Source organism: Opisthorchis viverrini (genome assembly GCF_000715545.1).
Source record: "Opisthorchis viverrini unplaced genomic scaffold opera_v5_27, whole genome shotgun sequence".
In the NCBI taxonomy this organism is placed as follows: Eukaryota; Metazoa; Platyhelminthes; class Trematoda; order Opisthorchiida; family Opisthorchiidae; genus Opisthorchis; species Opisthorchis viverrini.
This window is the reverse complement of record NW_008751682.1, coordinates 1,657,409-1,673,652: the sequence shown is the minus strand read 5'-3', so window position 1 is coordinate 1,673,652 and position 16,244 is coordinate 1,657,409. Positions and strand designations below refer to the sequence as shown.

The window sequence follows — 16,244 nt, the reverse complement described above, 5'->3', positions numbered from 1 at the left end:
GTGTTTCACCGGCAACCGTAAGGCGACAAATCACCAGTGACGCCAACAGTCTCGTTACGACTGCAACAAAAGCGCTTTTTTGTTCGAGATACTACAAATACCAGGGTCACTTGGAATTACGCAGTGATCACATACTCCACTGAGAAATCCACTTCTTTAAATGCGTGCCAATTTCATAGAGGTTTCTGTTAACTCAGTGAGGGAAATGAATAATCTGAGATATCAAAGAGTAAGCGCTGATCATTTACTTCGGCAACGGGGTCCGTAAGATCCCGTCAGCTATTTGGAGGGTGGTAAATTACACAAAAAATCCTTAGTTTTCTGGTATTGCAGCATTTTGTTCACATCGATCCCATAAACGATCCTCTACTGCAAGAAAAATACCAAAAAAAAACAGACGACCATCCTGAAACGTGTTTCTCATATATTGTGTTTATTTGTCAGCTAGTAAACGTAACCTTTGGTTATTCAAAGTCACAAGTTATAGTCTACCCTCAAATGCAGTTTTCTACCCAGCGAATCCTGACTAATAACTTAAGCTGATGTCCCAATAATTCACGCGAGCTGTTTGTATCTAAAATGTCTTCACCCTACAAATCAAGTCCACAAAACCGCTGTCGGTTTCTAGTTTTTGCTGCACGAGCTCCGTCGTTGCCGCAGAGAATTTGTGTTGTAGTTGGAGCAGCTGGGTTATCAGTGGATGGCTAGTTAATTTTCTAATATGAGTTTATCGCGCATCTGAAGACAATATATGCTATTTGGCTAAAAGGCACTTTTCATCTTCTCTGTCCCTCTTGGGAATGAGAAGCAGTACCAACCTTACAAACTCGGAGTTGAATTTTTAGACTACCAGACGAAACATCGTAGGTTCTCAACTCCCTTGAATTTTATGAGAGGCGCACGGCTGGTTATTTCCAAAAAAGATAAAAGAAATCTATAACCTTTCTAGGCTTTCAGAAGGGTTTAGCATCATTGTACGGACGAAATCTCAACTGAAGGCTACTAAATCTGCTAAAACTGCGGTAGGGACAATTTCACTTCCATCTGACAAGTCCTCACTCATGAAGCCAGTCAAAACGTGATCACGTGATGTAGATTTTATGACTGAAGGATATTTGTTCCTGGCGTACGTTAAGTAAATTGCAATTCAGCTGCTCTTGGCCTAACGGCTATTTGTTTGGTCTACTAACCGGGAATCACTGGTTAAAAACACCCCTGTTGATCTTCATCGCCAAGAAAACATCTCTACAGTTTTTCTAGGGTCCTCCGACTAAGCTGACCTCAATTGCTGGACGAAATCCCAACGACGGATGTAATCCAGTGATAAAGATTCTAGGGAACCAGGTAAGCTGATCATTAGACCGCAAATTGACATTCAAAACTAGTATCCATTTGTACATAATTAGTACAAATCGGTATGTACGGGTCAATATGTATTTTCACGAAATTCAGTCCTGTCAGTCTGAGAAGTAAGAAAGAATCCTCATGAATGGATACTATTCATCTCAATTTAGGCCATTTACCGGTGAGCCGAAAGCCCCCTTCAAGAAGCTTTCAAGTTTAAGGTGAGAGTATAGATGACCGGCCTAACAAAGCTTAGGAATAACTGCTTACGCAATACTGTTAGCACCAGTGCCATCGTGGTACTCTTGTCCAAAAGAATAGGCCGACAACAGATGGCCGAAAAAAGCATGTGAATAAGGGTAGCAGAATATCAATTTTGTGCACTGCTGTCATGCTCTCGAATATTTCGATAGTTGAACTGACGATTTGAGGGGATGTTCAACGTATACTTACCAATATCCTGCCTACAGCGCGCAGGATTAAAGCGTTCAGTTTCTCTGCAGATTTCATATATGCATCCGGGCACAATCCGATGTATCCTAGAATGGGTCTGAAATAAGAAAAATGTTTTCTCTTGTCAGGTTGGCAGAGACCTTAGTACACACTCCCCGAAAAACGGGGAGCAACTGATTCACTGAGAGTTGGACGGCGAACCAAGTCAAGCGGAAAGTGCAGAACGGAAAATATTTGACCGCGGATTTATTTCAAGTTTTGGTGGTTGGGTTTGAACTCCACACTTCCGACATGCGAGGCGAGCGTGTTACCACTAGGCATCCAACGCACTCAGCGCACACCCGAATTTTTACATATGAACAGGTGAACTTGTTCGCACTTGGGTGTGTGAGGAAAGTTCGACGCCCGGAGCGACGATCCAGTAACATACATTGGTTGTGTCCGTCGATCGGCCCGCCAGTCAGGGTTTCTCAGTCGGGTAGCCAGAGACATTTGGAACCCGCTGGATACTTTCTGTTCCAGTTGTTGGTAGTTGCGGGATTTTGTAGAAGTCATTGGAGAGTGCATTCTGCAAAATCCCTCAACCATCAACACCTGAGATAAGAAGCCTCCAGAAGGTCTCAAGCGTCTTCGGCGCTACGTGACTGGGAAATACTGACCGGAGAGGTAATAGATCTTCTTATTTTTAACGACGTAGAGTATCATGCATAACGCAGCATCAGGATTGCTGTACTTTCTGGAAACAAAGATAACAGGATACATAATCTGTTCGAATGTGGGCAGTGACGACAAGAAGAGTGGGGTTTTATTCCGAAAGTAACGTAGGTAGGTAGAGAGTCACTCCATATTCGATTCATTCTTATTGGAATATTATAGATGACTATTACAGATGAGACCAGGATCTTTACTCATAATAGCGGAACAATATTATTAGAGTGAATTAGAAAGATTCTTGCCGATGAAACTAATTTATTGGGGTTAGTATGAGTGTCAGTGGGATGAAAGGAATACATTAGTAGGGGAATTGTGAGACCATGTTCTATAAGTAGGACTTACGGCCAAGAGGGATTTAAAGATTGGAGGCCTAAAGTGAACGGCCAATTATTCGGCTAGTTGACGTTATTATTTGCAGTGGCAGAAATGTCAACCCATAGGTGGTTGGGGGAACATAAGTTCATGTTCTATGAGTGTCATTATGTATCTATGAGGGAGTATTATACCCCTTATGTTGCTTTGATTGGTCAAGTGGGATAATTGATTCTGTCAGTAAATAACTATTCCTGGAATGTAAACCTGGAGAGAATATTATCCATTATGTAAATTTTACTTTTGGAAGCCACTAGGGAATGAAGATAGAGGGTCAGTTCAATTCAAAATCCATTACTGACAATTGGTCTGACGATCGACATGATTGTAAAATGTTCATCCATATGTTGCATGGATAATGCGTTCTGCTTTTCATCAGTGTTTGACGTATGCATTTTGTTGGTTCTGTACGCTGCGTAACTTTTGCTTTATATATGTAGTTGTCTGCTCAGCGGTATTGTGGCTAAGACGAGAGCTATGTATTGCGTAGATATACGCCTTTGAACCGGAGTTGGGAGAAGCATTTATTGCAATAGATCGCGCGGTATTTTCTGTGCTTTATCAAAGTAGAGAGAAGGCAACAGTTAAGAATGGTCCGCCTTTCCTCGTAGGCAGTGCTGTTGGACTTTTGCATGTGTACCTTTAGGCAAGTAGCCATGGATGTCTCCCTAACTCCTAAATAATGAAACCACACAAAAAGACGCACAAAAGTGTAATGTGTTTTTCGCTCTGTGGAGCCAAGAGGTGGCCAACCATAGGACTAAGCTATACTTGTACAAATATTTTATTCCGATTTACAAACCACCCTTCAAAAATTTACGAGGTTTTCGTATTTATGAGACCCTCATCCTTGACGAAATCGTTCTACGTGCAACTTGTTTGAACTAGCCATTGTCTGATGTCAATGCCTCTCTCCGAAACTCCGCTATGCGAGATATGCGTACCAGTGCCACCAAATCTGCGTGAGTAGGAGTCGTCCGAAATACAATGTAAAGACAGGTGAATACTGTCGAAAAGCAGTGGTCTAGTTGGCGTGGACGATGCCTGAAATTTAAACTAGCGGCAAACTTTTTGTTGCCGATCAACGGAACGTGCTGCGAGGGTGATAGTTGTGTTACTTTTTATTGCTGCCAGGGTGATATTAGAGTTACACTTTACGTCTTCATGTTTACTCAAACTAAGATAACAGTAACAATAAGAATAACAATAATTTGAGGTATTTTTATGCTCTGGAAGGCGGGTGAATAGAGGATAAATCCTGTGCTGAAAACAGCCGAGCTAGAGAAAACAATAAGATCTTCGTGTGTAAGTTGCTCACTTCAGTTTATAAAGCAAGGCTGTTTCTCAACCTGTTCAGCATGACTCTTTAGCAGTAACAAAAAATCCTCGAAAATAATATCATTAACCATCACTAAATATGCTGATGGCGTTTCCATAAATTAATTTTGCATTTAAGCTGCTCCCAATGAGGATTACTCTTTGAAGTGTCAACAGAACGAAAATAGACAACAGTTTCGAATGTTTAATGCAAACGAATCGATTAGCAGAATCAGCCTGAGAACCGCTGTCATATTTTTATTTACTTACATATGCATATATCAGTTCGTGCTTCGTAACACTAGAGATAACTTGAGAAAGATTAGCGTGAACCGCAGTTGCGGAACAACGATGCTGGTTGGCACTGTGGTGCCCAACAGCGAATATAGGTTAAGGTCTCAATCGATTTCTTAGAGTATTTTCTACTGCCCTTTCTAATAAATTAACAGTTGTGGTGTGCAGTAAGAAAACATGAATTTAGGAACACTAGCGGTCTTTATAGTAATCGAACGATTTCTGGTCAACCAAACATTGTCTAGGGTTGAAACAGTTGCGTCAAGACAGCATGTCAATTGAAGCCCTGCGAAAGGGTGTACAGTTTAAGAGTGATTGAGTCCATATAAATAGGCCAAAGTCACCTGGCCACTGAAGTTATTCAGCTGGCTTGCTTACTTTATCACACAACACATGTTTTTATATCCGCGCAGTATGTAATTCCAATTTTACGGGAGTGTTGAAAAACGCTTTCAGCTTGAGCGGTATAGTTCAATGCAAGTCTTTTTGTTTTATCCAAGTGCACTAACTGGATAGCAATCCTTTAGGTTTTGCAGTTAATGTTTACAGCTAAACACTCGGGAAACGGTCTCTCGTCTTACTAATCTTACTTATCACACAGGACCGTCTTTAGTAGTGATGCGAGTAAAACTCGCAAATTTGGCCAGAATGCTCAACCCAGATCAGCGTATAAGACCGCAAACAAAGGCAACAGCGGCGGCCCTGAATCGGTCAGTGATGAACGTCTTCAGGTCGCATTTAATCATAAATCGTTATTATATATATTTGATGAAATTTGGTTACTAATCTATCTCTATTACCACTGCCGTTACAGTTATACTTGGTAGATCGTCCCTGCGGCCCATATTGGGCAGAAGAAACAACACACTCACCCAGTACCATAACAACTCAAAGTCATTGCCAATGGAGTCAAAAGCCTCAAGTATCTCAGAGGGTGAGTGCACGTACACTGTAAAGAATGCTTAAAATGATACCTACAGATAAGGTTTTACACCATGACGTATTAGTATATATGGAGTAAAGCAGGGGTGATATTTATTTATTTCACCGAATAAATAAAACAACGTAGTGTTTTTCAGCCTTGGGGATGACAAAGTTTGAAACGATTGTTGTTTGTTACGTATTCACCAGCTCCGTAATTGTTTTTGGCAACGACACTTAGAATAAAAACCTTCTAATGAAGTCGAATGAAAAAGACCTAGCTTAACGCAAAGTACGATGGGTTATCTCAAGAAAGATGGCGATAAATGTGGCATACCCTTCAAAATTGTCCGGATAGTAATGCTCACCGGTCAGTCAGTGGATCAGTTGCGCAGTAATCTGCTTTGATTAGCCCAGAGGTGCACAAGGTAGCATCCAATTCTTCGAATATTATTCTTAGTTCTGCTTGATTTGGATCAACCGGTTCGCTGGGTAGCGATTGTGTTCCGTTATTGCATACCTGAACGTGAAAGATAACGTACTTGTGGTCAGTAAATTACAGATACATCCAAACAGCCTAATTTGGATTTTTGGATACTCAATTTCTAAGAACAAACATTTCTCTGCAACTCACGATGGATTTCAACTTCTTGCACACATCCACACCGTGCCGATTGGCATTAGCCTCATTAAATGATGCTGACATGTTGAAATTCAATTTTGGATCGGTAAAGACGGATTCCACACCCAAATAAATAAGAGTTGTTTGTGAATTTCAGAAGGTGGATGGCGATCGGATTGGTTATAGTGGCTATGGGCGCTGAGGAGAGAGTAAGTTTCAAGGAACCACCATGTGCTAGGGGGATGGAATCGATATCCTTTTTGAATAACAACACGCATTTATCGCGTCTGCTGGAGTGTAACTGTCAGTTTTTACCTGGCTATCGGTGGATGTAGTGTTCTGACCCAACATTGGTATTTGACTACGATTTTGTAGGCATTAGGCGCTATTCTTTTGGGGAAAACAGCAACTCACTACGGAAAACTATGGGAAAAAAAACAACCAAGCGGAATAGCGCGAACAACTCCGTGTGTTGAAGTTATGCTTCCAGTTTTCATTTCATGGCCCACCACTAAATCTTCGGTTGTTTATCTAAATATTTATCAAAATTTCCCACCGACTGTCTTTGGTCACCATAGCATTCAACCAATTGACATTGAAAGCATTGAAACGTCTGCCCGTAGCCTCTTAGAATCAAGAAAGAATCAAACCTAGCGGTACAAACAATGTACTTAGTCGCAGTGACCTTACAGATCCTCCAATGAGGACAGAATAGCAGCGGTCAGCCGGCCGTAAATGATCAACTTTAAGTTAAACATTTGTACTGTGATATTGTATGTTATTGTTGTGATATTGTGATATTGTGATACTGTATGTTATTACCAATTATCCAACTGTGCTAGTCAAACACGTTTTTCACACCCTGTATGTATTGTCTATTCCGGGTATTATGCCTCCGTTTGCATGCCCTTTCTGAGGAATCTCAGGACCGCTGGGGAAGATCAAGAGATATGCGAATCATAATGGTATACTGGATACCCGAAACACGGTCAAGAATCTTGTTTCATATCTTTTCAATTGGCTACTCGGGATGCGTAACAGCCTAGGTATTTTAAGCGAAAGCTAATCAATATACAAAGTGAGCAATACAACTCATTTTGCAACAGACTGACAGAAATCTACACTTCATCGGAGCGCAAAAAGTTCTCGCGGTGCCTGAAGCATAGTCCTGAACCATGTGTCAGTCGAGGAGACAAAATATATTCTACATAAGATTTTGTTGTCGTTGTTGTTGCGGTTGTCTCCACTGGCCGGAGCACTTACTGTTTGGGCTTTAGCGGTTTCTTAAGGTTGATCTTGTAAATTGCAATGAATGCGGTATCGAGATCTACCCGATGACCCCAGTCCAAAAGACTTGCTGGATCTAAGCTGATCTTATCCAGCCTAGACGATATGACCGCCGGCTCACGGTTCTTTGTGTTTTTGTTTCACTGGCCTGTTCTATAAGAGCCGATGAATTGTTTCGAAGTTAACCCCTCATCTTTTGTCGTAGAATCGGGATACCGATCAAGGTTATACGAAGCTGAGCAGAGTCTGACATTCTAGTGAGTTTCTCATCCAGCAAATCAGTGTAAAGTACACTCAATAAGTTGGTCGTCGCACATTTTTATTTGTGTGGAAAATAAGACGCCCTAAGTGTGCCCTGCGAGAAATGTATGCTCAAGTCAGGTGATGAGCGTTTTTTTACGGAGTACGTCCTTACGATTGCCGATGTCAGCCAAAGCTTCGTGTGGGCCGACAATTTTGGTATATATCTTTCTATTTGACAGAGGGCATGTGCATATTCCATGTACACGGCTCGTGCTGCTAGAGCCCCTACTCTGCGATGGCCAAAGATCCTGCGATCATCCTGGTTTGTGAACCACACACGTTCGAGGACGAACGCATCTCTCCGCTCTCTAGAATACATGCATATGCATTATATATATAATGACATATATGTACATTATAATATACATATACATATATGTAGAATGTTGCTGCAGTTAGACAGGGTTTTAGGATCGCTAAGTAAAATCCAGAGGTTAGTAAAATATTTCAAAGTGAATTAGTCTTTGATTTGCGTTCTTAATCCTGATCTCAAGTAAGATAGATTGGCATCGAACAGCATTTTTTTCTGATTTTAGTAGTTTTCATAGAAGAGAGATGGTTACGCAACAACGGGCATCTTTACAAACTTGCACTTTAAATTTTCAGTGTTCTTAAGAAACAGATTTGCCCTAAGAGGGGTGATGAACAGCGGGATTCATTCGGAAGTCGCCGGTCTCCAACAAGGACTCACTCAACTGCGGAAGTGATGCTGACATATCATGCCATATCATCATTTAAAACGCTCTGCTATCCGGAGAAAAATACAGCAGTCACAAATTGACAGTGTGTAGACAAATTCTCTAGGGTTCGAGTGGCCGGTACCTCTGAGGACCTGGGCCCTTAATTGCTGCTCGCTGTTAATTCAAAGGTGCATCAACTGCAGAAACAGTTACTAGGACGCCTGAGTCTTCAATCCAGCCGTGCAACCGGGACCCATTTAAATGACAAAAGTTTGAACACTAAGACCAGCTTTGTGTGCCTTCACACAGGTATGTTCGTATCAGACATCGAATATTGGTCATATGAAAAAACGTTTCAGAAAATACGGCATCAGCGTTTTGAATGCAAATTGGACATAGGCATATTTGACTACATTACCATCACATTTGTCTAAAACTACAGGTTACGACTGGTTGTAATCGCACATCCTATCGGAATTTGACACTGTACTCTATAGTCTTTTGTTTCAAAATCTTGTGGAACTTTCAAGCCTGCGCCGTGCAATTGGCCATTTGATCTCATGGAAGGAGTTTGCTTGAGGCCTCGTCCATTTGCTTCAGTGACCCGTTGCCTTGTGTACCCAATTTCATCATTCCACACTTATAACTGCAGAGCTATCTGCATGGAAAATGTTTCAGGAGGACTAACGTTGGCTGAGTTGTAAGTATAAGTGGAAAAAGACTGATTAACATTCGTTCAACTGACAAAACGTTGTTAACAACTTTTAGAGTTCATTTGTTTAGTTGTTAGTTAACCGAAGGATATGGTATGGATGCTATGAAAAACACATTGAATCATTGGAAAAAGCACTCAAAGTTTACCGTTTGTTTTTCGAAGGTGAAAGGGCCACAGCTGGTGTGTTCCAAACAACCTTTACGACAGACTATTCCATTTTTTGTGTGTTCTTGGTCATCGTCCACACAATCTCTGATGTTTAAAAAATGGGAGGTAGATGTATAAGAATAGTTCTGCTTTTGTGAATATCAAAACAGTTGTCAACTAAATTATTGGGGAGTCGGTTACAAGTAACATTACAGTCTCCCGAGAAGGCAGGTTTACCCAGGTTTCATTGGTAACTTTTCTCAACCTTGTTGGAGCGGGACTGAACGTGTGCTTAAATATCTCGCCAGGATTCAGCTAGACAAAACTGCTACCGCTAATGTTAAATGTGGATCAAATTTCTTATTCATTAGACTTAGCTATAAAGAATTAAAGCAATGAGAAAGCAATGTGAAAATTCTAATGTAAAGTTTATTGTTATAGTTTATCTGAATCGCTATATTTGCGGAGGGCTTCCACAAAGAAGTAGGTACCCAAAACTGCATTTTGACAATACCCAAAAGATAGTTTTTTGATTGATCTAGGTGAGGATGCAGTTTTCTACTATCAACAATATTTTTCCACATCTAACTTCTTTTTGTGTTTCCATTGACGGAAACTCTACCACTTCGCGTGGGTCTTAGAACATAGCCTGATGAAGCGCTGCAGCAGGGATCAGTAGTTTTTCCGCGACTAGGCCTATACATAAATGATTTATTTCCGGACCAGAGGCACACTTGCTTTTGTTAGTGTTGCCGTTCAAGTCAAAAATATTTCCTTCCGACCTAATGCCTCTGATCCTAGCGATTTCGGATATGCCTAATGAAGAATATCAGCGAAACAACGTTTTGCGGAATCCATCACATTAATGCGGGTTCTAGGCCTTATAAGACTCTAATGAAAGGCATCCGAATTCAACACCTATGAGCGGCCATTAAATGCAGGAAATCTGTTTAACTACTGAATAAAATTCCAGGAGTTTCATGGTTCTCTCGTCTCTATTTAGTAGACTTCGGAGTGCGAAACATGAGCAATAGCTGAGAGGTAGCCTATCCTGCCGTTTATCCAGATACTGAGGAATTGAATGGTGTATAGATACTAAACAAATGGCTGCATGCCCAAATCTCCCTGCAGGTTTCCCAATTTACTGGCGTTACGAAAATCGAGATAAAAATTTCAGAATCTCTTCAAAGCTTGCAAACTGTGTGCGCATTTCGTTTGTTATTCACAGGTTGCCAGGATGCCCACCGTAGAACAATATGGAGATGATCGCACTGTATAATTTTGAGCATAAACCGAGGGATATGCATTTATTCAGCCTTCAGTTCACGCAAGTTGTGGATGGATTGCTCTCCGCTCATATCCGATGCGAAATGGGACTTATGGGACGAAGCACTGCGTTGGTGGATATAAAATTTGGTAACGTCTCCTCGAAAAATCCGAATGTTTTAGCTATGTTCCCCATGGCGCTTAACCTATTGGTAGTTGAAAATGACATTCGGTATATATTGTGTGATGCATTCACGCTGTCAGTACTCTGTTTGCATGTCGATCCATCCATTGGTCCTGGTAACTACCAAGTAATTTGTTAGAAATGTTTTGGAGCTTTTGAATACGGAAGCGCTTGCTCACTTGACTGTTTCATCGCTAATCAGTTAGACAAACAGGTTTGGTGTATATGACCCTCTGTCCGTTGGTCAACTTGTGCTGCTAGTGGATTCACTGCTACGGAATTTTCAGCTACGGAATCTAATGGATTCAAGTTTCTGTGGAACAGGCGAGATTTTCGGCGCCAATTAAACCCGAATGTCCATTAACTAATGAGTACGACAGAACCGTGTAGCTGGACTTTCAAGAATTCGGTCCAAGTTTGTTCTGAAACAGGACTTTGTTAACCGAATTTGATGTCTCCTATCGGCCAATCGAACTTGTATGTAAGAAGCTATTTGGACATCAAGCTGTCTATGTTGATTATGTTCAACCACGATGGCACCATCAGGGTTGTCGGATGTGTTCATAAGAATTTAACCTCTTGTTAACTGGTTACGTTCTACAAGTACTATTCTAATTTATTACCATAACAATTGCGTAATGACGCGCAGTTTCGGTGTTTAGCTGCGAAATATAATGGGACTTTCGTTGTGTTTGTAGTTATGTAGAGGGATACGGGGATTAGAGTAAAGGGTAGTCTAAATTTATCGAGAAATCCCTGATTTGCAAAATCAGTTTGGTTTTCATGAGTGACTCAACTGAATCTCTCGTTTATGATGTTCTACAACTGAATGTGCCGCAAACAGGTTGCCCCATGTTTCATTTGGTACGATATTTGAGATATCGCAGTATTTCATGAGGGGGACTACTCACAAGGTTGCTTAAAACTCTTCGGCAGCCAACGATCGGTTTTTTTCTTCTTGGGGCTCAACAGAGTTTCCATCAACCTTATGCTTTACTTGAACCCAAATTGGACTGTTTTTGAGAAATACACTCATTTGCAAATCAGTTTGTTTTTGACGAGAGACTCAACTGAATCGCTCGTTTATGAATGTGCTGAATGTGCTGCACACCGGCCGCCTGATGACTCAGCTGTCACGATATTCGAGATATTTGCAAATGAGTGCATTTCTCGAAATCAGTGCAAGTCGGTTTCAATTAGAACATAAGGTTGATGGAAAATCGGTGGTCAGTCACAGGGTTTTGACTCACCATCGAGTCGGTGATTAGGCTAACGAAACTAGGCTTAAGTTTCTGACAGTTTAGTGCGCACCTAATAATTTGGATATCCCAAGCCATTGCATCGTCGTTTTACTCATTATATACATGGAATGTGGTTTACTATAAAGGTGTCCACCACAATATATTCTTCATATTCGAACCTCCGTTTACGTGCGCATTGTAACCTTTCGTGCTTCAAATGGAATACATAATTTGTAAGCGATCCGTCAGACATTCAAAATCAGCCAGCTTTTGTTGAAAATCTTCACAGGTGTGAATATTGTTTCGGCCTGAAAACCATACAGCTAAACCTCACTTTGGGCAATAATAACTCTTCAATAGATGAAGCTAACGAACTAAAATAATCCTTTGTTTGATAGTGTTCCGAAGTTTCACTGAGATCACGTCTGAACATATTCCAGCTACCATACCACAGAATAGCAAATTGGTTACGGCAGATTTCGACATGTGCTTTCGAAGCTTGTAAGATAGCAGCTTCGTGGACATTTCCAAAAACGATGCAGCAGTTGATACTTTCCTGGGGCCAGTGTTAACGGACATGGTTGGAAGCAAAATATGCCGATGCGACTTTCAACATTCTATTGAAACCACACTTCCCAGTTCGTACGTACAATAAATCTACCACAACAACTCATTTAATCCAAGTTTTTCCTCTCTCAGACCAACTCACCAAGTTTTGCCGCTGGTGCTCAACACCGAATCTTCGCATCCATTCAAGGGCCAACCATTCAAGGACCCTACGACTACCTAATTTTTTGGCGTCATTTTCACCATAGATTGGGTGGCTCAATTCAGCGTTTTAATTTTGGCCCTTGGTTACCAAAAGTAGCCTTATCAACTAGTTAACAGAACAACCGATAAATCACTTTTCGCAGTCTGCCATAGCAAAGGGCCGGGGCTTTTTGTTCATTGAGTACAGCATGAAGCCATGAATAGCGACGCGTCTGATTCATACCTTTCAGAGGCATTTTTGGATTTTCTGCTACCCGTTCTACAAAATCATAAGAATGCTATTGCCCGCCGCAATCCTGTACTGTTGGCTCCCATTCAACGCTTTTTTCAATCACGTTCTTAAATACTGACCACTGATTTACATCCAGATTACATTGTAATGAATTTCTCGCTAATGCACCGTTGGTAAACCAGACTTCTTGGGTTATGATCCAGGTTCGCTCACGTCAGGAAGTCATCATCAGACAACAAGCGCATCAACAGTACATGGCCCCTCACGTGATCTGTACGACACCAACTAACCTCGATTGATTCAAAGTGAACTCAACGCGGGTTATCACCATTAGAAATGTACTTTCAGAGTAATATGTAAACCTATGCTAGTATGCAACCATCGTTGAAACACGGGTGATGTCCACCAAGAACACCCGGGCTACGCTCAACGCGAAAACTCTCTATAGCGTCGGCATTTCCCGGTCATCCCGCTGTTGATATGGAACCAACCTCTTCGCCATAAATAGCCAATCTAACTGAACACCTACTATGTGTTCAGAAATATAACGTTCAGTAATTTGGCTATCAAAAAGAACTTGCTCCAAAGATATGTTCCTCCAACCCTATATTTCGTGGTGTAGAAGGCGAATAGCTTTGAAGTGTTCGGATCTAATTTCTTATTTATTTTCCCTCAAACGTAACGTAGTTTGCATAGCCAAACTGTGTCCACCGAAACTGTGTTTACATGCAGGCTGTGATTGTAAGGTGAATTTATCCTATTCTTTATGGGTATTAAGTTACGCTGCCATCCAACTGACTTTACTACTGATGTTGACCATTACCTACTGTATAGAAATGTACCCGCAGATTCCCTGTACTATTAAGCTACTTGCACTTCAGTTCATTCAATTTTACCCCGTGTATGTGCCGGGAGGTGTTCGCTCTTTCAGTTCACGGAATGTAGCTTGCAAGGAGAACAAACATTTGGCATTTTAAAGGAAATTTCAGAAAAGGGCTTACCTTGGAAACAAAATCGAATAGGTAGGTTTGGTTTTCACTCGCAACGTTTCTGACCATGCCTTGACAGCAGCGACCATTGCCGAAAGCTGGATTATTGAATCAACAGAAATTTAAAAAAAAGGTTAAAAAATGCTGCGCTGATGTGAACTTTGTTCCCAAATGGCAGATTATATAAATACTCTCGTAAACGTTATGTATTTTACTTGTATATATGTAAATATGGGGGATTTGGAAGCATATAACAAAAATAAACGGTTCAATGTAGCGAAAATCTGTTTACAGACATACTTTTGAACACAACTGTTTAGCTGTGCATTGTGAGGATTTCGCGCACGGGGTCAGTACCATCTTTTAAGAAACTTATTCGCCTGGTTCGCTCAAGAAATGGCGAACTGTGAGTATATATACATTATTATTTGTTGAAATCAGCCTATCCTGCTCGCAAGAAAAGGATAATTCCGAAGCATCTTTCTCCTTTACCTATGAGTAACCCTTTTACACTGTTGTTACACTGTCAACTGTTGTCATCCGTTGACTTATCTGTGGCGTACAGATTCATTTGTAGAAAGATGATGAGAAACTAAGCACTGAATTTTGAGAACTATGCGACTTAATCAAGCTTATGCAAATGACATACAGTTGTTTATTGCTGTCACATGTTGTGTGAAGAAAGTTCTTTCTAAATTTCGCCACTCAATAGGTGTCAAATAGTCAACTGCTGGCCGGGGTTGAATGCACCCGGCGTGGGGGCTCACAACCTGGGACTTTAGATTTCAAAGTTCATCCAATCCGTCAGACGCAGCAGATACATACATCACGAAGCACCCAGTCTTTTTATTACAATCGTGCAGCCAGGCCGCATAATAATGCAATTTAAAACTACTCTGTGATGAATCCATGGGGGTGAAGGTTTTTATTCTGATCATTAAATGCCGCTTGCTTCTTCCTTTTAAGTATGGATTTATAGTTGTCTAACCCTAAGAGACATGTTTCGTAACCCAACTGTTAAAACCATCCCAGCCTGATTTTGTTTGCTGAGAAATGACACCCATCAGGAGCACGTCATGAAAAATGAATGTTTTTGATGCTTGGAATGTGCGTCCTCAGGATATGTAAAACCTCTAATTTTACGCGGGGTATTTTGAGAGAAATGCCGAAGTAACATTATAAATAGCAAATGACATGTTTGCCTACATGCTGAATCATGGGTGTGGTTCCTTAAAAGAGCGATTTTGTCTCGGCTTGAACAGACGTTGCTCGTAACTCATCATGAGATATCTTTTTCGTCTTACAAAATTTAGACAATTAAGCAGGTATCCAGTCTGGTAACAAGCGTACGCACATGGAACTGATGCATATGGAACTGTGGTTTGTAAGATTTTCTCGCTAACTAATCTTTAGATTTCTGCAGAGGCGCATTTGTATAGTCCTCTGGGGGTCACTACTCTAAAGCGGATTATTCTACACCAACCAGCCGGAGGATCGCCGGTTGCAAGTACTCACCGAAGTAAAAAGAATCAAGGATCCCGAACAATAATTAGGTAGGTTCAACATGTTTTTCAGATTTACAGAGTACCGGATTAAGCTTTCAATAACCATTCCCAGACACACATTCGTTTAGTCCCTCTACCCAAACTGAGAATAAAACCGCACAAAATCCTCACAGACCAAGGCTAATCCTTTCAAAAACTCCAGGCTTAGAAAAACCATCAAACCGTCAAAGAACACCTGCAATCGAATAAAAATGTCACATTATAAAGCAAACATTGGTTAGACAGGTTTTAACGGAAGAAAATCACTAGCTACAAGAAGGGAAAACCCAAACATAATGATTAGCTACAATTTTTTTAAAATCCCTCCCTTCCAAATAGAATGATAACCATCTAACGGTTATAAATTTGAAACGTATTGTTTTGTAAATTGCGTTCATCCCCACGAAAAGTGACTCACCGGATCACGTTTTGTTTCACTGCCATTCAGCTTTTTCCCAACAGTAACACGAATTTTAACGCCGTCAGTGAAGGCTGCTGACGATGCGACCTGAATATATATATTAGTCAGTCGACTTTTAGACCTTACCTTTGATTTCAGAGTGGATCGAATCGAGACTGCATCAACTGCATTCAGTATTACAAACACGGTCAACAGTGCCGGTATTCTGGAAATCATTTCTATTGCGGAAGTAGAATAATATTCACGGGGTTCATTTTTAAGTGCTATTGCCAATTTTCTGTGCAGCTGAGCAAAAATATTTTTAATCCATATTTATTTATAAATAATGCACGTCCGCAAATGAGGAAGCACCCGTGAATTGTGAGAAGTCTATGGACATCAAAGTCCTCATGTAAATAAAAAACCACTGCCATCAAAATCGCTTAGA

General features: G+C 40.9%; 1 protein-coding gene across 1 annotated transcript in view; it reads right to left on the bottom strand.

Annotated features, from left to right (window-relative positions):
* Nucleotides 1-16,033, bottom strand: part of T265_02216 (hypothetical protein) — a gene marked incomplete at both ends in the record, with an annotated part of 32,170 nt that extends 16,137 nt beyond the window's left edge. Inside the window, 6 exons of the mRNA XM_009166404.1 lie at nucleotides 1,798-1,883; nucleotides 2,139-2,299; nucleotides 5,784-5,935; nucleotides 9,169-9,274; nucleotides 13,865-13,950; nucleotides 15,815-16,033. Of these exons, the coding sequence (XP_009164668.1) occupies nucleotides 1,798-1,883; nucleotides 2,139-2,299; nucleotides 5,784-5,935; nucleotides 9,169-9,274; nucleotides 13,865-13,950; nucleotides 15,815-16,033 (810 nt within the window). The remainder of the gene's footprint in view (nucleotides 1-1,797; nucleotides 1,884-2,138; nucleotides 2,300-5,783; nucleotides 5,936-9,168; nucleotides 9,275-13,864; nucleotides 13,951-15,814) is intronic.
* Nucleotides 16,034-16,244: the final 211 nt, after the last annotated feature.